General features: G+C 41.0%; 1 protein-coding gene across 3 annotated transcripts in view; it reads right to left on the reverse strand.

The window, feature by feature from the left end:
- The window catches only part of THADA (THADA armadillo repeat containing), a 325,009-nt gene that overhangs the window by 62,345 nt on the left and 244,184 nt on the right, over positions 1-18,480 (reverse strand). For all 3 annotated transcript variants that reach the window (XM_076000708.1, XM_076000709.1, XM_020288594.2), the window contains one exon: positions 7,374-7,468. In XM_076000708.1, coding sequence (XP_075856823.1) covers positions 7,374-7,468 — 95 coding nt within the window. The remainder of the gene's footprint in view (positions 1-7,373; positions 7,469-18,480) is intronic.

Below are 18,480 nucleotides of genomic sequence, written 5' to 3' on the forward strand. Positions count from 1 at the left end.
ACAGTGGACCAGGAACCAGGAAAGCTCAACTTTTTCAAGAGAGCTGTGTGACCTTGGACAAGTTACTTAATTGCTATAGATTCCACTCCACCTACTGATTAAATGATCTCTAAACTCTAAAATTCTAAAGAATCGTGGGCCTATGTACTCAGCACCAGGCTTAGAATTTACAAAGAATAAACACCATATTAATTTAGCAATATAACAACACATCCTGTATTCTGATTTCTGAAAGACAGCTAGGAATCATCTGCTAATTTTAGGAGCTCTCTGTTCCCTGGGAAACATACTTTTGGCACAAGCAACAGTTCAGATGACAGTCCTAGTGTTTTGGAGAAAACCAACTAATTCATTGACCACAAAGCCTGGTTTTTTTTCCTTGAAATTTCATAGCTGTAGGCCCAGAAATACAAAGTCCCCAGAAGGCTCTAAAAATATGTTCTTAATTCCTTATTATCTCCCACCTAGAGCTGAGAGAATAGCACCAACTGTGTCATATTAAACACATCTGCATCTAACACTGATAAAGTGCATGACCGAGGAACAGATAAGAATTGTTTTCAATTTGTTCAGATGGAACTGGTTAAATTTAACCTAATTAGACCAAATAATCAAAGCAGGTGTTTGTAAGATGCCAATGTTTTTATTCCCTGTAATTGTTCAGCTATATTTCCCAGGAATTTAAGTAAAGGAAGTTAATACATCATAAAAATCATTGTCCTTCTATTTATTCATGTCACATATTCATGTCATGGCCTCACATTTGAGGCCATACAAATACAAGGCACTGTCGAACACTTCTCACAGATCGTACCATTTAACCGTCATCTAAGCTGGCCTGTGGGAGGCTTACATTACCTAACTTCCATTATATAAATACAAACAATAATAAATGAGAGCCTGTCTTCTAATCTTATACTAATCTACGAATCACATTGAATTGGCATTTAGACTACTTAGGGATTCTGACTTCACTTTCACAGGCTGGTCACTTTTAAGGCATTTAAAGAAAAATAATAACAATAATAAAAGTTATATTCTAGTTAAAACAAAATGTTTATTACACTTGGCAGAGTGATGAGATCTGAACTATAAATCCCAACTGACAAACCACAAAACTCAGTCACCAGCAGCCTGGTACTGGGAAGTATTTTGTGCAGTGGCCACAGGTCCACTTTCAAAGGGGGGGCAGGTGTCTGCCCAGGAGCAGTCAAGCGTTCTCTTTCTAGAAATTCACTTCAGCCCTGGGTATGCTCTCCTATGATTCCACACAACCTCGGGATGGGAAACCGAAACTCAGGCAGAAAAGGCCCCAGGCTTGTGACTTGGAAGCTCCTGGAAAAGGGATCTCTCTCTGAGGCCTGGGGAGGTTCTGCAGCAGGGACAGACACCTGGGAAGCTGAGATCACAAAGAGGTTCTGGGGCTCCCCTCCCTAAGAGAGTGATGGGTGTTCCCTGACTGTGGCCCTGGTTGTGCTGTGGGGCCACAGTGTGGGTGGTTGGAGAGCTCAGACTCTGCCACCTTAGTACACACATGATACTGGGCACGTGCCTCAGTTTTCTTGTGTCTAAAATGAAGGAACACTAGAACATCCTTCACCAATGCACATAAAATGCTTGACACAGTCTTGGCGTAGAGCTAAGTGCTTAATAAATGCTGGCAATTATTATTACGACTCCCACAAGGAGCATGGTATTGAAAATAATGTTTCCTAAAAATGAGAGTGTAACAGGCATCCTACATATATTTCAGGAGTAGGGAAACTGCCTTCAGAGATCACTTACAGAAGGGGTGTGGATGGACAAATCCTTCTCCACCTAAAAGATTTCTATGAAATTGCTATTATGTCATTTATTTATTTTGGATTAACTAATTCTTTTCAAGCTTCACATTTCAATACATTATTACATACATGTAATTATAAATGAACTATGTTGCATAAAATTTGTAAAATGGAGACAAGGAAAGGAAAAACCTATTCATAAACCCACCAAGAGAGCTTAAAACGAAAGTCTGAAAGTGCAAGTAGGTAAGATATTTTTTTAAATACCTGGTAAAAGAAAATGTTCAATTCAATAGCTGTGACAAACACAAATTTAAGGGGTGTGGGCATAAAAGAGAAAGTTCATCTCTCAGAGTACAAGGGGTAAATATTTAGTCAAGTCTCAGATGGTATTTCAGTAAATAGAAATTTCAATGGAAAATTTCTAACCTGAGAGCAAATAATTTAAGATGGGTTTAAAATTAGAATTAAAGCTCTCGTCTCCATGTCCCTGCCCAGCCTGTAACCCAGCCTCTGAGTCCTAGTGGCAGTGGGCATTTTTCTTCCTCATTTTCCCAACCCCAACTAGAGACTATAATTTTCTTTCCAGCAGGAAACTGATATATACTAATGATGACAGCTGGATTCAGAAGAGGAAAAAGAATACAGGGGACAGAGAGTCCTTGTGGTTTTAAATCACTTTAAAACTCAAAACAAAACCCCCAGATTGGAATTTTTAAAACCTAGTTAATGGCTGAGGAAACCTCAAATGATTGGGAAGTACTAAGATAAAAGTTTGAATCACACAAAACACATCATTATCTTAAGCTTTTCTAATCATCTTCTCTGCCTTTCTCCTTTACTGTTTTTCTCCTTGTTTATGCCCCCAGCCCTTCAATGTGGTTCTGAGACATTTTAGAGGCAGGATCAGCCTTCCAAGGTCACTTACAGAATAGATTTGAGAGAGGATGGGCAGATCCTCCTCTACCCAAAAAAGTTCCCCTGAAATTATTACTTCATTTTGTTTGGAATAACTAATCCCTTTCAAGATTCACATTTAAATATATTTAATGTTTAAATACATGTTTATACACACATGAATGAAACAGAATTATGTTGTATAAAATTAGTAAAATAGAAAATAAGAGGAGGAACCCTGCCCCCCCAATAATCCCTCCATTTTGAAACAATTATTTTTAGCACTGTGCTGCCTTTAATTTTAGTCTGACCCTCCATTCCCCACCCCTGCTGCCCAAACCCTCAGTACTCATTATCGCAACAACTGGGCAAATCTCCCTGATATTCAGTGAATGAATTTTCAGTTACATTCCTTCTGAGTAACAATAGGAACTTGGTTCCATAAGGGTCCTAAGAATCCTATAAGGATCAGGGCAGAGAAAGAGATGTCGCCTTGTCTTAAAAATCACCTGATCTCACTCTCTTTCTTATATCCTCCAATAATCTCCTTTGTTTACAGGGTCACGTCCAAGCTCCTTCGACTTTGGCATATGAGGCCTCCCACGACTGAGCTTCTGCCTCCCCAGCCTTACCTCTAATCATACCTGCCTGGCCTTGAACCTAACACTCCAGTCACTCTGTCCTAGTTCTTTGAAGACTGTGCTGATTTGTGCCCCTGGGGCTCTGGCTATGCTCCTCCCTCTGTATGCAATGCCCACCTCCACCTTGCCCATCTGGTGAATCCCTAACCATCGCCAAACCTCTGCCCAACCACCCCCTCCTCTAGGAAGCCTTTTCCGTTCTCCCAAGTAGAAAGGACCTTTCATTCTCTAGTGCCTCATATGTGTCTCATACACACTTCCTTTATATATAGCATCTGAAATCCCTTAATATGTTTGATGTGAGCATGTCTGATGAATAAAAAACTAAATGAACAAGAAAAAAGATGATATTTTCCTGAATCAGTTAGAGGGGCAGGGGCATCCCTTATCAAGTGGATTCCTGACATTCTAGGCCATGTATGTCATATGTCAATGATTTCCTAGGAAAGCAGACATTTCTTCTTTCCTGAAGATGTTCTTCTTTCCTTAAGAATATGAGGAGAAGTGTGAAGCTGATGGGTTGAACACACTTCTGCCAGGCTGCAGGGGACTGGATTAGATGTATGGTTTCCAGCTGACAATAATAATAATATTTATTGAGCATTTATTCTGTGCCACACAGAGCACACTCTTTACATTGGGCTTTATACATGTAAGTTAACTCTAAGATGTAGATATTATTATTATCCCCATTTACAATTGAGAAAGTGTCTCAAAAATGTTAAATAACTTGCTTACAGTCACAAAGTTAGTAAATGGCAGATCTGGGATTCAAACCCAGGGATCTGGCTTTAGAGTCTATGTGGTATACTTCTCACTTTGAGCTTTGTGAGCTAATAATGGAGGTAGATATGTATTTACAAATATATACACGATATAAACATGTCATTTCAATTCAGAAAATGAATTCACATTTGACTGATACATGAATTTAAGTAAGACTTGTTGTACCTTGATAACAACTGTTACTATTCTAAAAACTGACAAAAACTGTATTTCACTCAATCAGTTTATAACAAACCCATTAAATAAGGGCTTGCTATGTACTTAGCTGGATGACAGAGAATCTAAGACAGGCGTCCTCAAACTACAGCCTGAGGGCCACATTGTGGGTGTTTTTGCCCATTTGTTTTTTTACTTCACAATAAGATATGTGCAGTGTGCATAGGAATTTGTTCATAGTTTTTTAAAACTATAGTCCGGCCCTCCAATGGTCTGAGGGACAGTGAACTGGCCCCCTGTTTAAAAAGTTTGAGGACCCCTGACCTAAGACATGGTCCGTTCTTTCAAAACAGCTTACAAGGTAACACTATAATATCAAGACATTATTTTGAAAACATATTGAAATCTACACATTCAAATAAGTGATCACCTCATTTGGTGATATAATTATCTATTGCTCAAACTGCCTTTGGAAACAATTTATGAAACACGCAAGAATAGATTTCACTACTTTAAGCTCATAGTTTATTTTTATCCCAAACAATGGTATCCATTTTAATTGCCATTTTATTTGATATTTGGCTAGTTCCAATAATCTACTCTATCCTCAAAGGAAGAAAATTTGCTACCATTATTTGTAAGGATGTATTATATGAACACACACATTCATAAAGATAGATAGATGGCATTTTGCTATAGGCATACGTCACCACACCTGGCCAATATATGCAATTTAAAATGCAAATAGCCACAATTTTTCCATCATCAGTAATGTTACTTCAATGTAACTTTTTGGTTTTTATGACAAGTCATTAATAATTTTTCAGATCTCTCCACTTGACATAGTTAAATTTGTCGCGCCCGCCTCGCCAGCAAGGAAGACGCGGCAACTGGAGTTCTTCTGACAGTGCTTTAATGGGGTTCCCTTTAGACTTACATGATGCGGAAGACCCTGAGCACAAGCTCTCACACACTTATATACTCTAAGGAAGGGGGGAAGTGATGGGGATAGGTTAAGAGCGCGCGAGGGTTATTACTGATAGGCCAAGCTAAGATCCTTCATATGCATACTTGATGAGACAGGAAAAGCCCCTACACCTGCGCGGTTCACCCTGTTTATCAGTCCTGTAGTATCGGCGTGACCAGAAAGCCGGCGCCATCTTGCAATGGCGTTAACACCGCGCCCCACATAAATTCACATATTTCAATGACAGTTTTACTTTTTAAAAATTTTTTTCTATCTTTTTCCTCCTATTCTAGTAGTCACATTTTAAAAGTAAACAGGTGAAATTAATTTTAATAATATATTTTACAATTTAGTCCAAAATGTTAAAATATTATCATTCCAACATGACTTACTCTGCAAAGTAATAACTTTAAGAGGAATAATACATGATGCAAGTGAAATAATACTGAGTAATGAAAGACAGCTTATGATCACATTTAAATAGGGTATAAATGCTAAATAATGTTAAGAGTAGGGTATAAACACTAAATAATGTTAAGAGCTTGGAGAAAAGGATGGTTCAAAAAAGCCAAATCATTTTCATGGAGCCCAGCTTATCAGTAAAAGATGGATGGCTGGGGAAGAGAGAAGAAGATATTTTACAACATTTAAGGGTTAACCCTTCTAGATAAGGAATAATGGTACTGAATAAGCCAAAAAAAAAAAACTCAATTCAAATAAACTAATGATTATAGTCAACCACAAAACTGTCAGAATCCAAATGAATGGATTTGTAAGCAGTGAGCAACTCTGTTATGGCCAAGGCCCCTTACAGTCATAAGAAGAGAGGTATTATAAAGCTATATGGAATATGGAACTGAAAGAAATGGTAGAAATCTAAAACAATTTACTTGGTAACATTTGATTCATAATCTCTTTGTAATCTCTGGATCCCAGTTAACTCAAGTGTAAACTAAAGTGGATACAATTCTGAGGTCCCTTACAGCTAGGGTGACCTGTAATTTACTGTGTGAACTTGGACGCTTTCAAGAGTAAAATGGGGCACTATTAATGCTGGAACAAGAGGCATAAACTGGGACCGTTTTATAGCTATAAAACTCAATGATCCTATATTACCAAGCAGATACAATAGCTACTCCTACCCAGGGATGTGGAGCTGATGAAAGTCTATCGTGTTCTTATTACCTCTGCATGGCCACTGGGGCTTTGTGGGCTAATATACAGCGATCAGGGTGAGGCGGTTTCCCGCTCCCCCATCCCCCACATAGCATTTTAAATTGGTTTGAATTTGGGAACAGGGTTCCATATGGACAGAGCTGGACTTTGACAGCCTGAATGTATTTACTGAAGACAACAAATCATTGACAGACTAAATGTAACAGAGGAAAGCCCTGGCCTGCTTGTACTCAGAATCTGACTTTGTAATTGTAGCCTCCTTTAGACAGGCCTAATCAATTAGAAGAGGCTGATTTTAACCAGTTGCAGGCTCATTACCCTGCATTCCAGCTTGTGTTGATGAAAATCAGTTTCAGTCTGTGGCCTGGAACTCATGTACAGCACTTCCTGCGGCCTCTTATATAAACACATCAAAAAAATTTTATTTGGAGTTGCCCTTCTTCCTTTGAGGGGGAAAAACCACTTTGTGGATCATGATTAAATACAACAATTGTATGTGAACCTGGGGTTCATACCCAGAAACATATATGACCAAGAAACACGTATAAAGTCAAGAGAATGAAGTAGCAACTCATACACTCATTGGTGTAGGGGTAGATTTGAGTATAGAGTCTCAAAGATTCAGGCTCAAGAATCAAATGAGCCCAGCTCAGTTATCGCCACAGCATGAACTCTCAGTTATTGAAAATGATAACCTTTCAAAGAAAATGGGTATCTGAGTAGAGTTCACACTTTTCTCTGAATGACAAACCAGAAAATAAACACCAAACTTCCAAGTAAACAAGGACAAGTTTCCCTGAGAAACTTCTATGAGAGAACTATATGACACTGTTTAATCTTGATGTGTGATTAGCCTTACAGAAGTAGAAGATGGGGAGTGCGTGGCAGAGACACTCAAAAACCCCACCTACAGTTCAAGAACCTGTAACCATTCCAAAATATGATACAACTAACTATGAATCATACCTGGCTGGTTGTCCTTTGTGGCTTTGTTGGGGCAGCAAGTCAACAGGAAGAGAATATCAATATATACAGCTCTGGTCACCAAACATGGATTTTGCCTAGAAAGGTAAAGAACAGAAAAAAATTGATATTTTTTTCTCCCTGGGGTCTGGGACACAGGAAGGAGATAATGGGTATTTTCTACCAGGCATCTCATGAGGCTTAGGCAGTCATGGCAAATGCTAAAAAAAGATGGTATGGTCACTCATGGCAAGAAAATCAGTAACTCAAGTGAGAAACTGAAATCTTTGAGCTATGGTGGAAGCTGGGGATATGCGTGGACAAAATAGACAAAAATCTATGCTCTGGCTCCAAATAAAATAAATTGAAAACAAAAACCAAGATAGTTGAAAACAAAAAGGTAGAGAGGAAATGATATTCTGTTATTCTTCTCTTAAGTGGAAAAATTTGGGGGAGGGGAAATAATTGGTCATGAAAGTTACTGATTTAGTAATTTGGAAAAGGAGAATTATACTCACATATTCAAACCATATCTATGGACTTGAAATAAGCTGAACAACAAACGTGTGAAATTACCAAACACTGGAGCTGACATTTTTTTCCCAATAAATGGAATTTTTCTTCTTTCAATAAATGGAGTGGCTTATTTTATTCTTTGAGCCACATGGTAGAAATAGTAAGTGGGTTCAGATTTTGGGGGGATCTAGATACAAAAGGAAGAACAAGGACTTTCTTTTTGTTCTAATTAAAACCCCCCCCCCCCCCGACGCCGCCTGGAAACAGGGTCTTGCTATGTTGCTCAGGCTTGTCTTAAACTCTTGGGCTTGAGCAATCCTCCCACCTGGGCCTCCATGAGTGCTGGGATTACAGGCATGAGCCATTGTGTCCTGCTAGGGACTTTGGATAATAGTGCTAGAAGGCTCTGACTTTGAGTCTCAGCTCATACTGACCACGAAAAGAGCCAAAACCTCTTTGGTGTACTAATAATCCAGCACAAATAGTAAAAACAGTAGGGACTGGGATTTGAGTCTGGGATTTGCTTCTTATCTCTGTGACCTGAATTAGATTTCTGACCTGTAAAATAGGAATTATATTATCACCTTTATCATCTCTGTTATGGTTTGAATGTCCCTGCTAAAACTCACATTGAAATTTAATTGTCATTGTTGAGAGGCAGAGTCTTTAAGAGGTGATTAAGTCATGAGGGATGGATTAATGCTGTTATCTTGGGAGTGGGTTAGTTATAAAAGTGAGTGGCCTGATTTCCTCTCTCTGCCTTGTGTACTCGATTGTGCCTTCTACCTTTCCACCACGGAATGACTCTCATGAGATGCCACTGCCATGCTCTTGAACTTTCCAGCCTCCAGAACTGTGGGCTGAATAAATGTCTTTTCTTTATTATTACCCAGTCTGTGGTATTCTGTCATAACAAAAGAAAATGGCCTAAGACAGCCTCACCATGAGTCCCTGTGAGCATTCAATGTGGCACAGTAAACTTAAAATGCCCACCTCAATGCTTGGCCATGGTAGATAATCCAGATGTGTTCATTCCTGCCTTCTCCTCTACTTCCAACATAAAAGTATAGGATGACACTGGAACTGGGACAAGTGTTCCAGCTAGTGGATTTCCATTTGGCTTGATCCCTAAACCCATCTTCTCATTCCTTGTAAATTAATAGTTTTTCCACTCCTCTTAAGTTTATTCCCACCTCTATCCTCAACTGCCCATATCCTGGAGCTGGCATATGCTCATTTAAAATATAAATCAGGTTGGTCCGAGTGCAGTGGTGTTTACAACTAATTGATCACAACCAGTTACAGATTCCTTTGTTCCTTCTCCACTCCCACTGCTCCACTTGACCAGCCTTAAAAAAAAAAAAAAAAAAATATAAATCAGACACCTTTGATTTAAACCAGAACTGTCTTGTATCAAGGTCTCTTTGCTGCTGCCTCTCCCCATCACAGCCCCACTATCTTGCTTCACTTATAGTATCTACATGCTTTCTGACTCCTACCTATGGAAACCACTAGTTTACACGTATACCTTGAGTCTAGCCTAACTTCAAATCTATGCCTAGCTATTTTTTAAAATTAGTTTCTAAAAATATTTTTTAAAATTAGTTTTTTTTTTTTTTTTTTTGAGACAGAGTCTCGCTTGTTGACCGGGCTAGAGTGAGTGCCGTGGCGTCAGCCTGGCTCACAGCAACCTCCTACTCCTGGGCTCAAGCAATCCTTCTGCCTCAGCCTCCCGAGTAGCTGGGACTACAGGCATGCGCCACCATGCCCGGCTAATTTTATATATATATTAGTTGGCCAATTAATTTCTTTCTATTTATAGTAGAGACGGGGTCTTGCTCTTGCTCAGGCTGGTTTTGAACTCCTGACCTCGAGCAATCCGCCTGCCTCAGCCTCCCAGAATGCTAGGATTATAGGCGTGAGCCACCGCGCCCGGCTAAAATTAGTTTTAAAAAATAGGTAACACATGCACACAGTATAAAAATAATTCAGACAGTACAAAAGGACATGTAGTGAAAATGAAGTCCCCTTTCTATAATTCTACCTGCTTCCCACATTCTATTCCTCTGAGGCAACCACTACTACTGCTTTCTAGTATATCCTTCTAGGTACATTCTATTCATTTATAAGCATCTATCTATGGCTACAGCTTGTTTATTTTTACATAAATGGTGGTTTCCTATCTACTAAGTTCTGAGCAGTACTCCTTTTCACTAATATATTTTGGATACCATTCTATTAAGGACATAGAGATTTGCCTCATTTTCTAATGGCTATAAACTACTCCATTTCATGGATGTATCTGCGCCCTACTGACAGAATTCAGATTGCTTAAGATACTTTGCTACTGAAAACAATGCTATAATAAATATATTTGTACATTAATTCTGTGCATATGGATATATACTCATTGGCAAAATTCCTAGAAGATGGATTACTTTGTCAAGGTATTTGCATAGTTATTAATAAGTTTTTCACTTATCTTGACAAGATGCTCTCCAAAGAGACAGCACCAATTTACATTTTTACCAACAGTGTCTAAGAATTCCTGTTTCCCCATAACCTGGCAAATCCAGTGCATTATAACTTTTTGACTTTGCCAAGATGATAAGTGAAAAATAGTATCTCGTTGAATTTTCTTTTCTGTGAACTGTGTTCAAATCCCCTATTGTTGGTCTTTTCCACACTGATTTGTATGTTAAGGAAATCTGCCCCTTGTCTGCCACATGTGTTACAAATATGTTTTTGCAGTTTGCCATCTGTCTTTTAACTTTCTTAACAATTTTTTTGCAATTCAGAAATGTTTAGTTTTATGCAGTGAAATATATTAATATTTTTATGTCTGCTAGGTTTTACAACATACTTACAAAGTCCAACTCTTCTCTAAGATTTTTAAATCTCCTATATTTTCTTCTAGTACTTTACAGTTCCATTTTTCGAAAGGAAAGAATTTGGATAGACTAAGTTGACAAGGAAGGGCATTTTGATAGGAGGCAAAAGATGTGGGCAGGAATTTGGCCTGTCCAGGGACCAGGGGAGAGGCAGCTTGAAAAGATTAGGGAATGGGTTGAGAAGGTAGAAACATGAGCAAGGCAGGCCAGGCTTTCAGGTGATGGGATACTTCATACTACCTGGGTTGTTCCTTAGTGTAATAATTTACTGCCTATTCCCATGTGGCCTCACAGAGTCATAGCTTCTTGCCCCAAATGTTTTTTTGGTTTTCTGTGGAGCCATAAGAATCATAAAGGGAAGTTGTTGGGAAACTGGTTTGGCTTTCAAGTGTGATGAGGAGCCTGGTTTCCATGAGATTTTTAGTAAGTTAATATATTTTTTAAAATTTCTAAATGAACAGAGGAAAGGTTGGCACTCTTTAGCACCCTCTGCCAGGTTGAAGCGTCCTGCATCTTCCTTAGACCCGGCACAGGTTGGTGACCTTGCTGGCCTCCTGGGACACTTCAGGAACTACTCTGACTGCTCCCATAACCATGAGGCTTGGGGCCAAGCTTGATGTAGCCACTGAGATCATGGGAGCCTCCCTAAAATGCTGCTGCTTTTGGATTCCAGGAAACAGAGAGGATTTGGGGCCACAAAAGAGTACATCCATGGCTTCTCCTTCGAGATGACTCTCAGAGAAATTCTGGCCTGCAGCCCACTGTTCATGGCTCCACCCTTGAGGACAGCCAAAGCCACATAACATCCCTGTCTGGAGTCACAGAGTTGGGCTTCACTCTGAACTGGCGTCTAAGTCAGGAAAATAATTTTTTTTTCTTTCTTTTTCTCTTGCTATTACTTGGTGTTTGTTCTGACTTGGAAATGGTACACTTGTGAGTTCAGGGTGAGCCAGAGGTTTGTTCTCAGTCTGTCAAGCCACTTTGATGCTGGGAATAAAATCCTAAGGAACAGCAAGCCAGCTGGACAGGAAACCAAGCCACAGGGTTTTGGTGGGCTTGGGGATTTTTTCTACCCCCAAATGGAAAAATCCTGGCATGGGGCACAGTATAATGAAGATTTATAGCATTAAAAAAAAAATCAAAAGTGGTCAGGGTCTAACAGATGGGCTGAAAAAAGCATAATAGTGGCTTTAGAAGGAGTAGAAGGAATCAGGTACTATGGGGACTAAGTTTACACATATAAGATGAAATGAAGGCCTTGTTAAGAATCTTGCTTTCTTCTACTTTTTTTTTTTTTTTTTTTTATCATTTGTCCCTTGACAAATATCCACTGAGAACCTGATTAATACGATTTTGCCTTGGGAAATCTCTGAACTTCATTAAACCTCCTGCCCTTGCTCCTGGAAGGTGGGGGAAGCAGAAGGCAGGCAGAGAGAGCAGGCTTCCCAGACACGTCCACAAAGGCCCCAGTGTCTAGAGGACAGCAGGAGCTCTTGGGAAGTCTGCGATAAATTATTCACTTCTCCTGTCCCTTCCGGAATCCCAGTGACTGCAGATCTTTTTAACTGAGGCCTATTCATTCCGAAAACATTTATTAAAAGGCTACTGAGAGCCAGGAATAATGCCAGGGTTTGGAAATATGAAGATGAAATGATTCACTGACATAGTCACTGCCCTCAAGGAACTTAGAGTCCTGAATAGTGTTTTTCAAACTGCAGGTTATGATTCATTTAGTTGGTTATGAAATCAACTAGTGGGTAGTGACAAGTAACAGAGGAAGGAAGGAAGGAAGGAAGGAAGGAAGGGATGAAGGATGAAGAGAGAAAGGGAGGAAGAAAGGAAGGGAGGAGGGGAGCGAGGGGGAAAAGGAGTGGGGGAAAGGAACTAGAAAAAGAGGGAAGGAGGAAGGAGGAAAATATAATCAGAGTGTATCAAAGTAGTAAGGGGTGAGCACTGTTTCATTAAGGTTTTTGTTATACATAGGGTTTCTATAAAGTCCTCACTCAGCATGAATTTAGGAGACAGGGTTTTTTCTGTTGCCCAGGCTGGAGCTCAGTGGCTTGATCATAGCTCACTGCAGCCTCAAACACCTGGCCTCAAGTGATCCTTCTGCCTTACCCTTCCAAAGTGCTGGGATTACAAGCGTGAGCCACCATGCCTGGCCAGCATAGATGTTTAATAAGTTATCTTTGATTTAAGAAGTAAATAATCAATGAAATGTAACAATTTAAATAAAATAATTGTTTGGACTAACTTTTTTCTTTTCCAGGTAATAAGCTACCCTACATTATACTAAATGCTATCAATAGGGTTATGTTTGGTATCCAAAATGACAGTGGATATGCTGAAATATTTGCTGAAAGCAAATATTCTTTTTTTTTTTTTTTGAGACAGAGTCTCGCTTTGTTGCCCAGGCTAGGGTGAGTGCTGTGGTGTCAGCCTAGCTCACAGCAACCTCAAACTCCTGGGCTGCTTCTTTCCAGCCTGTTGTAGGCCTGCAGGTGGTCCCTAAGATACTGCTTCATTAACTCCACTGCTGCCTCCATGGCCAAGAAGCTGCCAGTGCTTCTTGCTCATTTGTGGTTGAGAACAGAAGTGGTCTGAGCCTGCCTCAGCCTCCTGAGTAGCTGGGACTACAGGCATACGCCACCATGCCTGGATAATTTTTTCTATATATATTAGTTGACCAATTAATTTCTTTCTATTTATAGTAGAGATGGGGTCTCGCTCTTGCTCAGGCTGGTTTCGAACTCCTGACTTCGAGGAATCTGCCCATCATGGCCTTCCAGAGTGCTAGGATTACAAGTGTGAGCCACCACACCCGGCCTGAAAGCTATTCTTGAAATTAAATATGCTAAACCTTGAGTAAGTTCCCTCTCTGTGGCATTTTTTTACAGACTGTTCATATATAGATATTATTAAAATTTCAAACTGCACGATTTCATGAATGTATGTGTATCGTGTGTTTGTATGTATATACATGGGGCAGAGTGATGCCAGCAGAGGAAGTAGCATGTCCAAAGACCTGAGCACATGACATGTTTACAGAATAGTAAGTGCTAAGGTTACGTGGTCAGGGAGAGACAGCAGGAAATAATACAGGATGAGTGGGCAAGGACCCAAGATGGGAGAACTTAGGAGTGCCTTTCAGAGCTCCACAATTTCCACACGATGAAGACCCCAGTGGGACCCTGTTAACTCAGGTCACACTGGAGAGTTTGGGTCCCCACTCAATATTGTGAAGTCTTAATGGGCTCCTGGAGGAGACAGACAATTCACTTTGGGCATACCAAACTCTTGCAGAAGAATTCACTACTATCTTCAGAGGGCTGGAAACAGCTGCTCTGGCTTTAGGCTGCTAGTGTCTGTTAAGGTCTCTAAGTCAAGGAATTGAACTAGTCAGAGTCTGGATCACTATAGTTCCCAAGGAGCTACTCTCCCAGAATCCTGATTTGATGCATGGCTTAACTTGATTAATCTAGAAATATTTACTGAGCACGATGAGGGATATTGTAACTGGGGTAGAAAGGGGAAGGAGAGGATAAGGTTCTGGCCTTGCAGAGCTTATGGTCTTGCATATATGGGAAGAAAACAAAATACACATAAAACAACCAGACAGAACGTCATAGAGGAGGAGTCTGGAGACATGGAAGGATTTGGGCTGGTGAAAGGAAAGAGAAGGAATTCCAGAAAATCAAACAGGTGAAGCTTAGAATGACTTATGGCTTAGAATGAGTCAGGTCTCAAGTCCCAGCAGGGGCTCATCCCAGCCCACTGGGCTCTTCCTCCAATCTCAGCTCCTATGCAAGCAGCTCAGACCACTTCTGTTCTCAACCACAAATGAGCAAGAAGCACTGGCAGCTTCTTGCCATGGAGGCAGCAGTGGAGTTAATGAAGCAGTATCTTAGGGACCACCTGTAGGCCTACAACAGGCTGGGAAGAAGAAAACCAGAAAAAGAGAGGGAAGGTAGGTAGGAAGTAAGGGGAGAGAATGCAGGAGAGAAGTGGAATGGGGGAAAAGGGAGGAGGAAGAGAGGCTGGAAGAATGGGAGAGGGAAAATGGTAGAAGAGGTAAAGGGGCAAATTGTCTGTAATACATTCCCACATCCTGTTATGGTCCCTACACTTGACACATGTCCAGCCACTCCATGCCCTTCATTTACAACCCTCTTCAAAACCTGTCCTCTAGGAAACCCTCCTCAACTAGCCATCTGGCAAACAGCCTCCGAGAACAAGCTGAATGGCTGACTCAACCCAGGATATTCTGTTGCTCCCAGAGACCCCAGTGGCCATCTTTGTAGTCCTGGCAGTTCATGTCACTGCACTGGTAGCTGTCTGGAAACCAGACACTGCCTCTCCTTATATTCGGTTATAGAAGGAAGAGCTGCTGCAGACAGGAGTTAGGAGGTACTTCTTTGATGTAGGCAACATTAAGCCATGTAAATGTGGAAGTGTAAATTAAATAAAAAGAACCTCCCTCTGCCATTCTGATTTCCATTTTTACCACAGCCCCCAGCCAAGTAATCATCCCATGGCATTCTTGGAGGAACAATGGGGGATTTGTTTAAACCAAATTGCCAAATGGTCATGAATTGTAGAATATATATTTTTAAACAAGTTATTTCCCCACACTGTAACACTGAGAATTTGGCTCTGCACGCAGGGCCAGCTGGCAGCAGCATGCAGGGCCTGGCTGACTCCCAGAGACTGCTCATTTACCTTGCCCTCCCCTGGGGAAGTGTGACGGCAGAGCTGCATTTTTATGGTATGCTCTGACATCCACCCAGCCTTTCTTGGTCTGGAGCTTTGCAAGTGTTTATACTCACACCCACATGTATAAGCTGCCCTGCAGCCCTCCTACTTGGATTTTCCTTTTAAAGTGAAGCCATCCTCTATGCCCTGCTCTGGTGGTTGACCAGTTTACAGGGAATTCTTACTGAGTGGCCATGCACAAAGCAAGAGACCATGAGCTGGGAGTCTGTCCAGAGAGTGATCAAAGGTGCGGCCATGTACTACAAAACACAGTGGGCTTCCCTTGTGCAGGTATTGTTCTTGAGGGATGGAATCTGTGAAAGTAGAGGGCTTTAATCACTTTATCGGGGTTCTGGGCAGGCATTCAGCAAGGCCCCAGCAGGCTGCAGAAGGCACTGGGGTCCCCTTCTCAGGTCAGGGTCAAAGACACAGCCTCCTCTGCTTCCCCCGGGAATGCTGCTGCTAGAGAGGAAGCCCACAACCTCAATGCCATGGCTTCACCGTTTCTCTCCACTAAGGCTCACCTGCCTTTTCAGAGCACCCCCAGGGAGCCTCCCACACCCCCAGAGGCCCTCGTATTTTTCCATCTTTCTATTAGGCATCTTTTTCTCATTAATGTACTAACACTCAAGCTATGTGCAGAAAATGATGAAAAAGAGACCTTGTGTGGGGCTTGGGATTTGTTCAAAGCCTGGGGAAACTGTTTTAGAGGGTGTATGTTTTTTATTCCTTTTATGAGAGATGCGTGTTTCCCTCCCTCTGTGACTTGTTTAAAAGTAAAGTTTAATATGCTGCCAGAGAAATTGCTGGTTAATAACTTAATAAGCTATGTGCTAGGAATTATGGGAGAAAAGTAGTATCCAAGAAAACTTTTATTGTACAGTTTGGGGCTTAGAGGATATATAGCTTCAATTATTATATTTGAATGCTAACAGAAGTCTCCTTTCTTTTCAAACACTACTTTCTCCCTAGGAACATAAAAAAAGATAAATAGGTAAGGTGAATAAAAACTTCTGGATGCTGCATGAAAAGTCCATATAAATCACAAGGTGAGAATTTCTAACAGCACAGTCAACAGAACTGTGGTAATGTGAATTTGGCAAAGCACACACTTAGAAATTAGCCCTGGCAATGATAGTAATAATGATGATGATAATAATATCAACAGCATTTTATTGAAAGTTTTATCTTGGCCGGGCGCAGTGGCTCACTCCTACAATCCTAGGACCCTAGGCCAAGCCATGATCACCTGAGGTCAGGAGTTTGAAACCAGCCTGAGCAAGAGCAAGACTCCCGTCTCTACTAAAAATAGAAAAATTAACCGAGCATGGTGGCGTGTGCCTGTAGTCCCAGCTACTTGGGAGGCTGAGGCAGGAGGATTGCTTGAGACCAGGAGTTTGAGGTTGCTGTCATCACACCACTGCACCCTACTCAGGGTGACAGAGTAAGACCTTGTCTCCAAAAAAAAGTTTTATCTTCAAAAAATATTCATATTCTATCTTTATAAAATTCTTAACAGAGGAAAAAATTCAGGCATTATTATTCTCATGTTTACAAATCAGCAAAGTCACTCATATCATGTGACCCACCCCAGATCAGGGTAAAAGCCAAAAATAGAATCAAGGTTTTCTAGAAAAACAAATTGTATTCAAGTGTTCCAAACGTAATCAGATGAAAAGTGACACTGTGCTAAGCAATTAAAGTATTTTGGGTTGCAAGCACACACTGTGGTGTTGTATCCTAGTAAACAGTCTGGTGAAAAGCAAGGCTCCAAGCACAGCTGTTTCTGTAAGGACCAACATAAGCACACATTTTCTACATGGCTGATTATGTCTATAGGGTCTTTATTATTTGATAACTGACATTTCCTATATCTGCTTAGTGTCTTTATGTTTTCATATTCATTACCCACCATGCTCTCCCCACACTCATTTTAGAGCTTTCCACGTTACAGATAAAATCTGAGGCCTAGGCCAGGTACCATGGCTCATCTCTATAATCCCAGCACTTTGAGAGGCCAAGGATCACGTGAGCCCAGGAGCTCAAGGCTGCAGTGAGCTATGATTGTGCCACTGGACTCCAGCCTAGGTGACAGAGTGAGACCTTGTCTCTTAAAACAACAACAACAATAAAAAACAAAATAAGAAACACGAGGCCTAAAGAAATTATAGGCCACACCTTGCTGGTTAATATTAACAGTTAAGCCAGGACCAGAACTCAGACCCGCTAACCTCGAGTATACTCTGCTCATCCACAAGTTTAGCACAGTGTGTTTTCAGGCTAGAGGCTTTCCATTCACCAAGCACCTCTAGATGGGAATCTCCTGTGGTCACCCAGGAACACAGGGGCTTGTGAGCTGGTGAGGACCCCTCTGGCTCGGGGAGCTCCTGAACTTTCATGGGAAGATGTTAGTCCCAGAGGCCCAGGGCTAGTCCAAATGCTGAGGAAGCCTGGCCATCACCAGCAGCTGGGGAGAAGGACAGAACAGTGAGGCTTTAGACGGCCTCTCTCAGGTGGCCTAAACCCTGGCCACACACAGCAAATGTACTAGGGCTGAGTTAGCTCAATATGAGGGCAGACAAGGGCTCCTGCCAGGTCTGTGCATTGGTGGAGCCTACAGTCAGAATTACTGACTTAGGTTAAAGGTACTGTCTCCAAACAAGCACTACTGAAAAAGTTGCGTGACCCAGGAGAATTAACTTATTCATATATTAGACTTTATTAATAGTAACATGTTAGCATGACTTATTGGTCAGATTAAGTGGCAGCCAGCCAGCTGACAGTAGATTTCTGAGGAAAGAGGGTCTAGAATAACTAAGTTTTTTTTCTCTCTTTTTTTATTTTTTATTCTCTGCACTGACTTGGGATAGAACAACTAAGTTTTAACGGTGAGAAGGTCTGGAGCATGGAGCCCTATCCAGGGAGGTAGCTCCTGAGAGGGGACCCTGGGC

Source organism: Microcebus murinus, chromosome 3 (genome assembly GCF_040939455.1).
Source record: "Microcebus murinus isolate Inina chromosome 3, M.murinus_Inina_mat1.0, whole genome shotgun sequence".
Lineage (NCBI taxonomy): Eukaryota > Metazoa > Chordata > Mammalia > Primates > Cheirogaleidae > Microcebus > Microcebus murinus.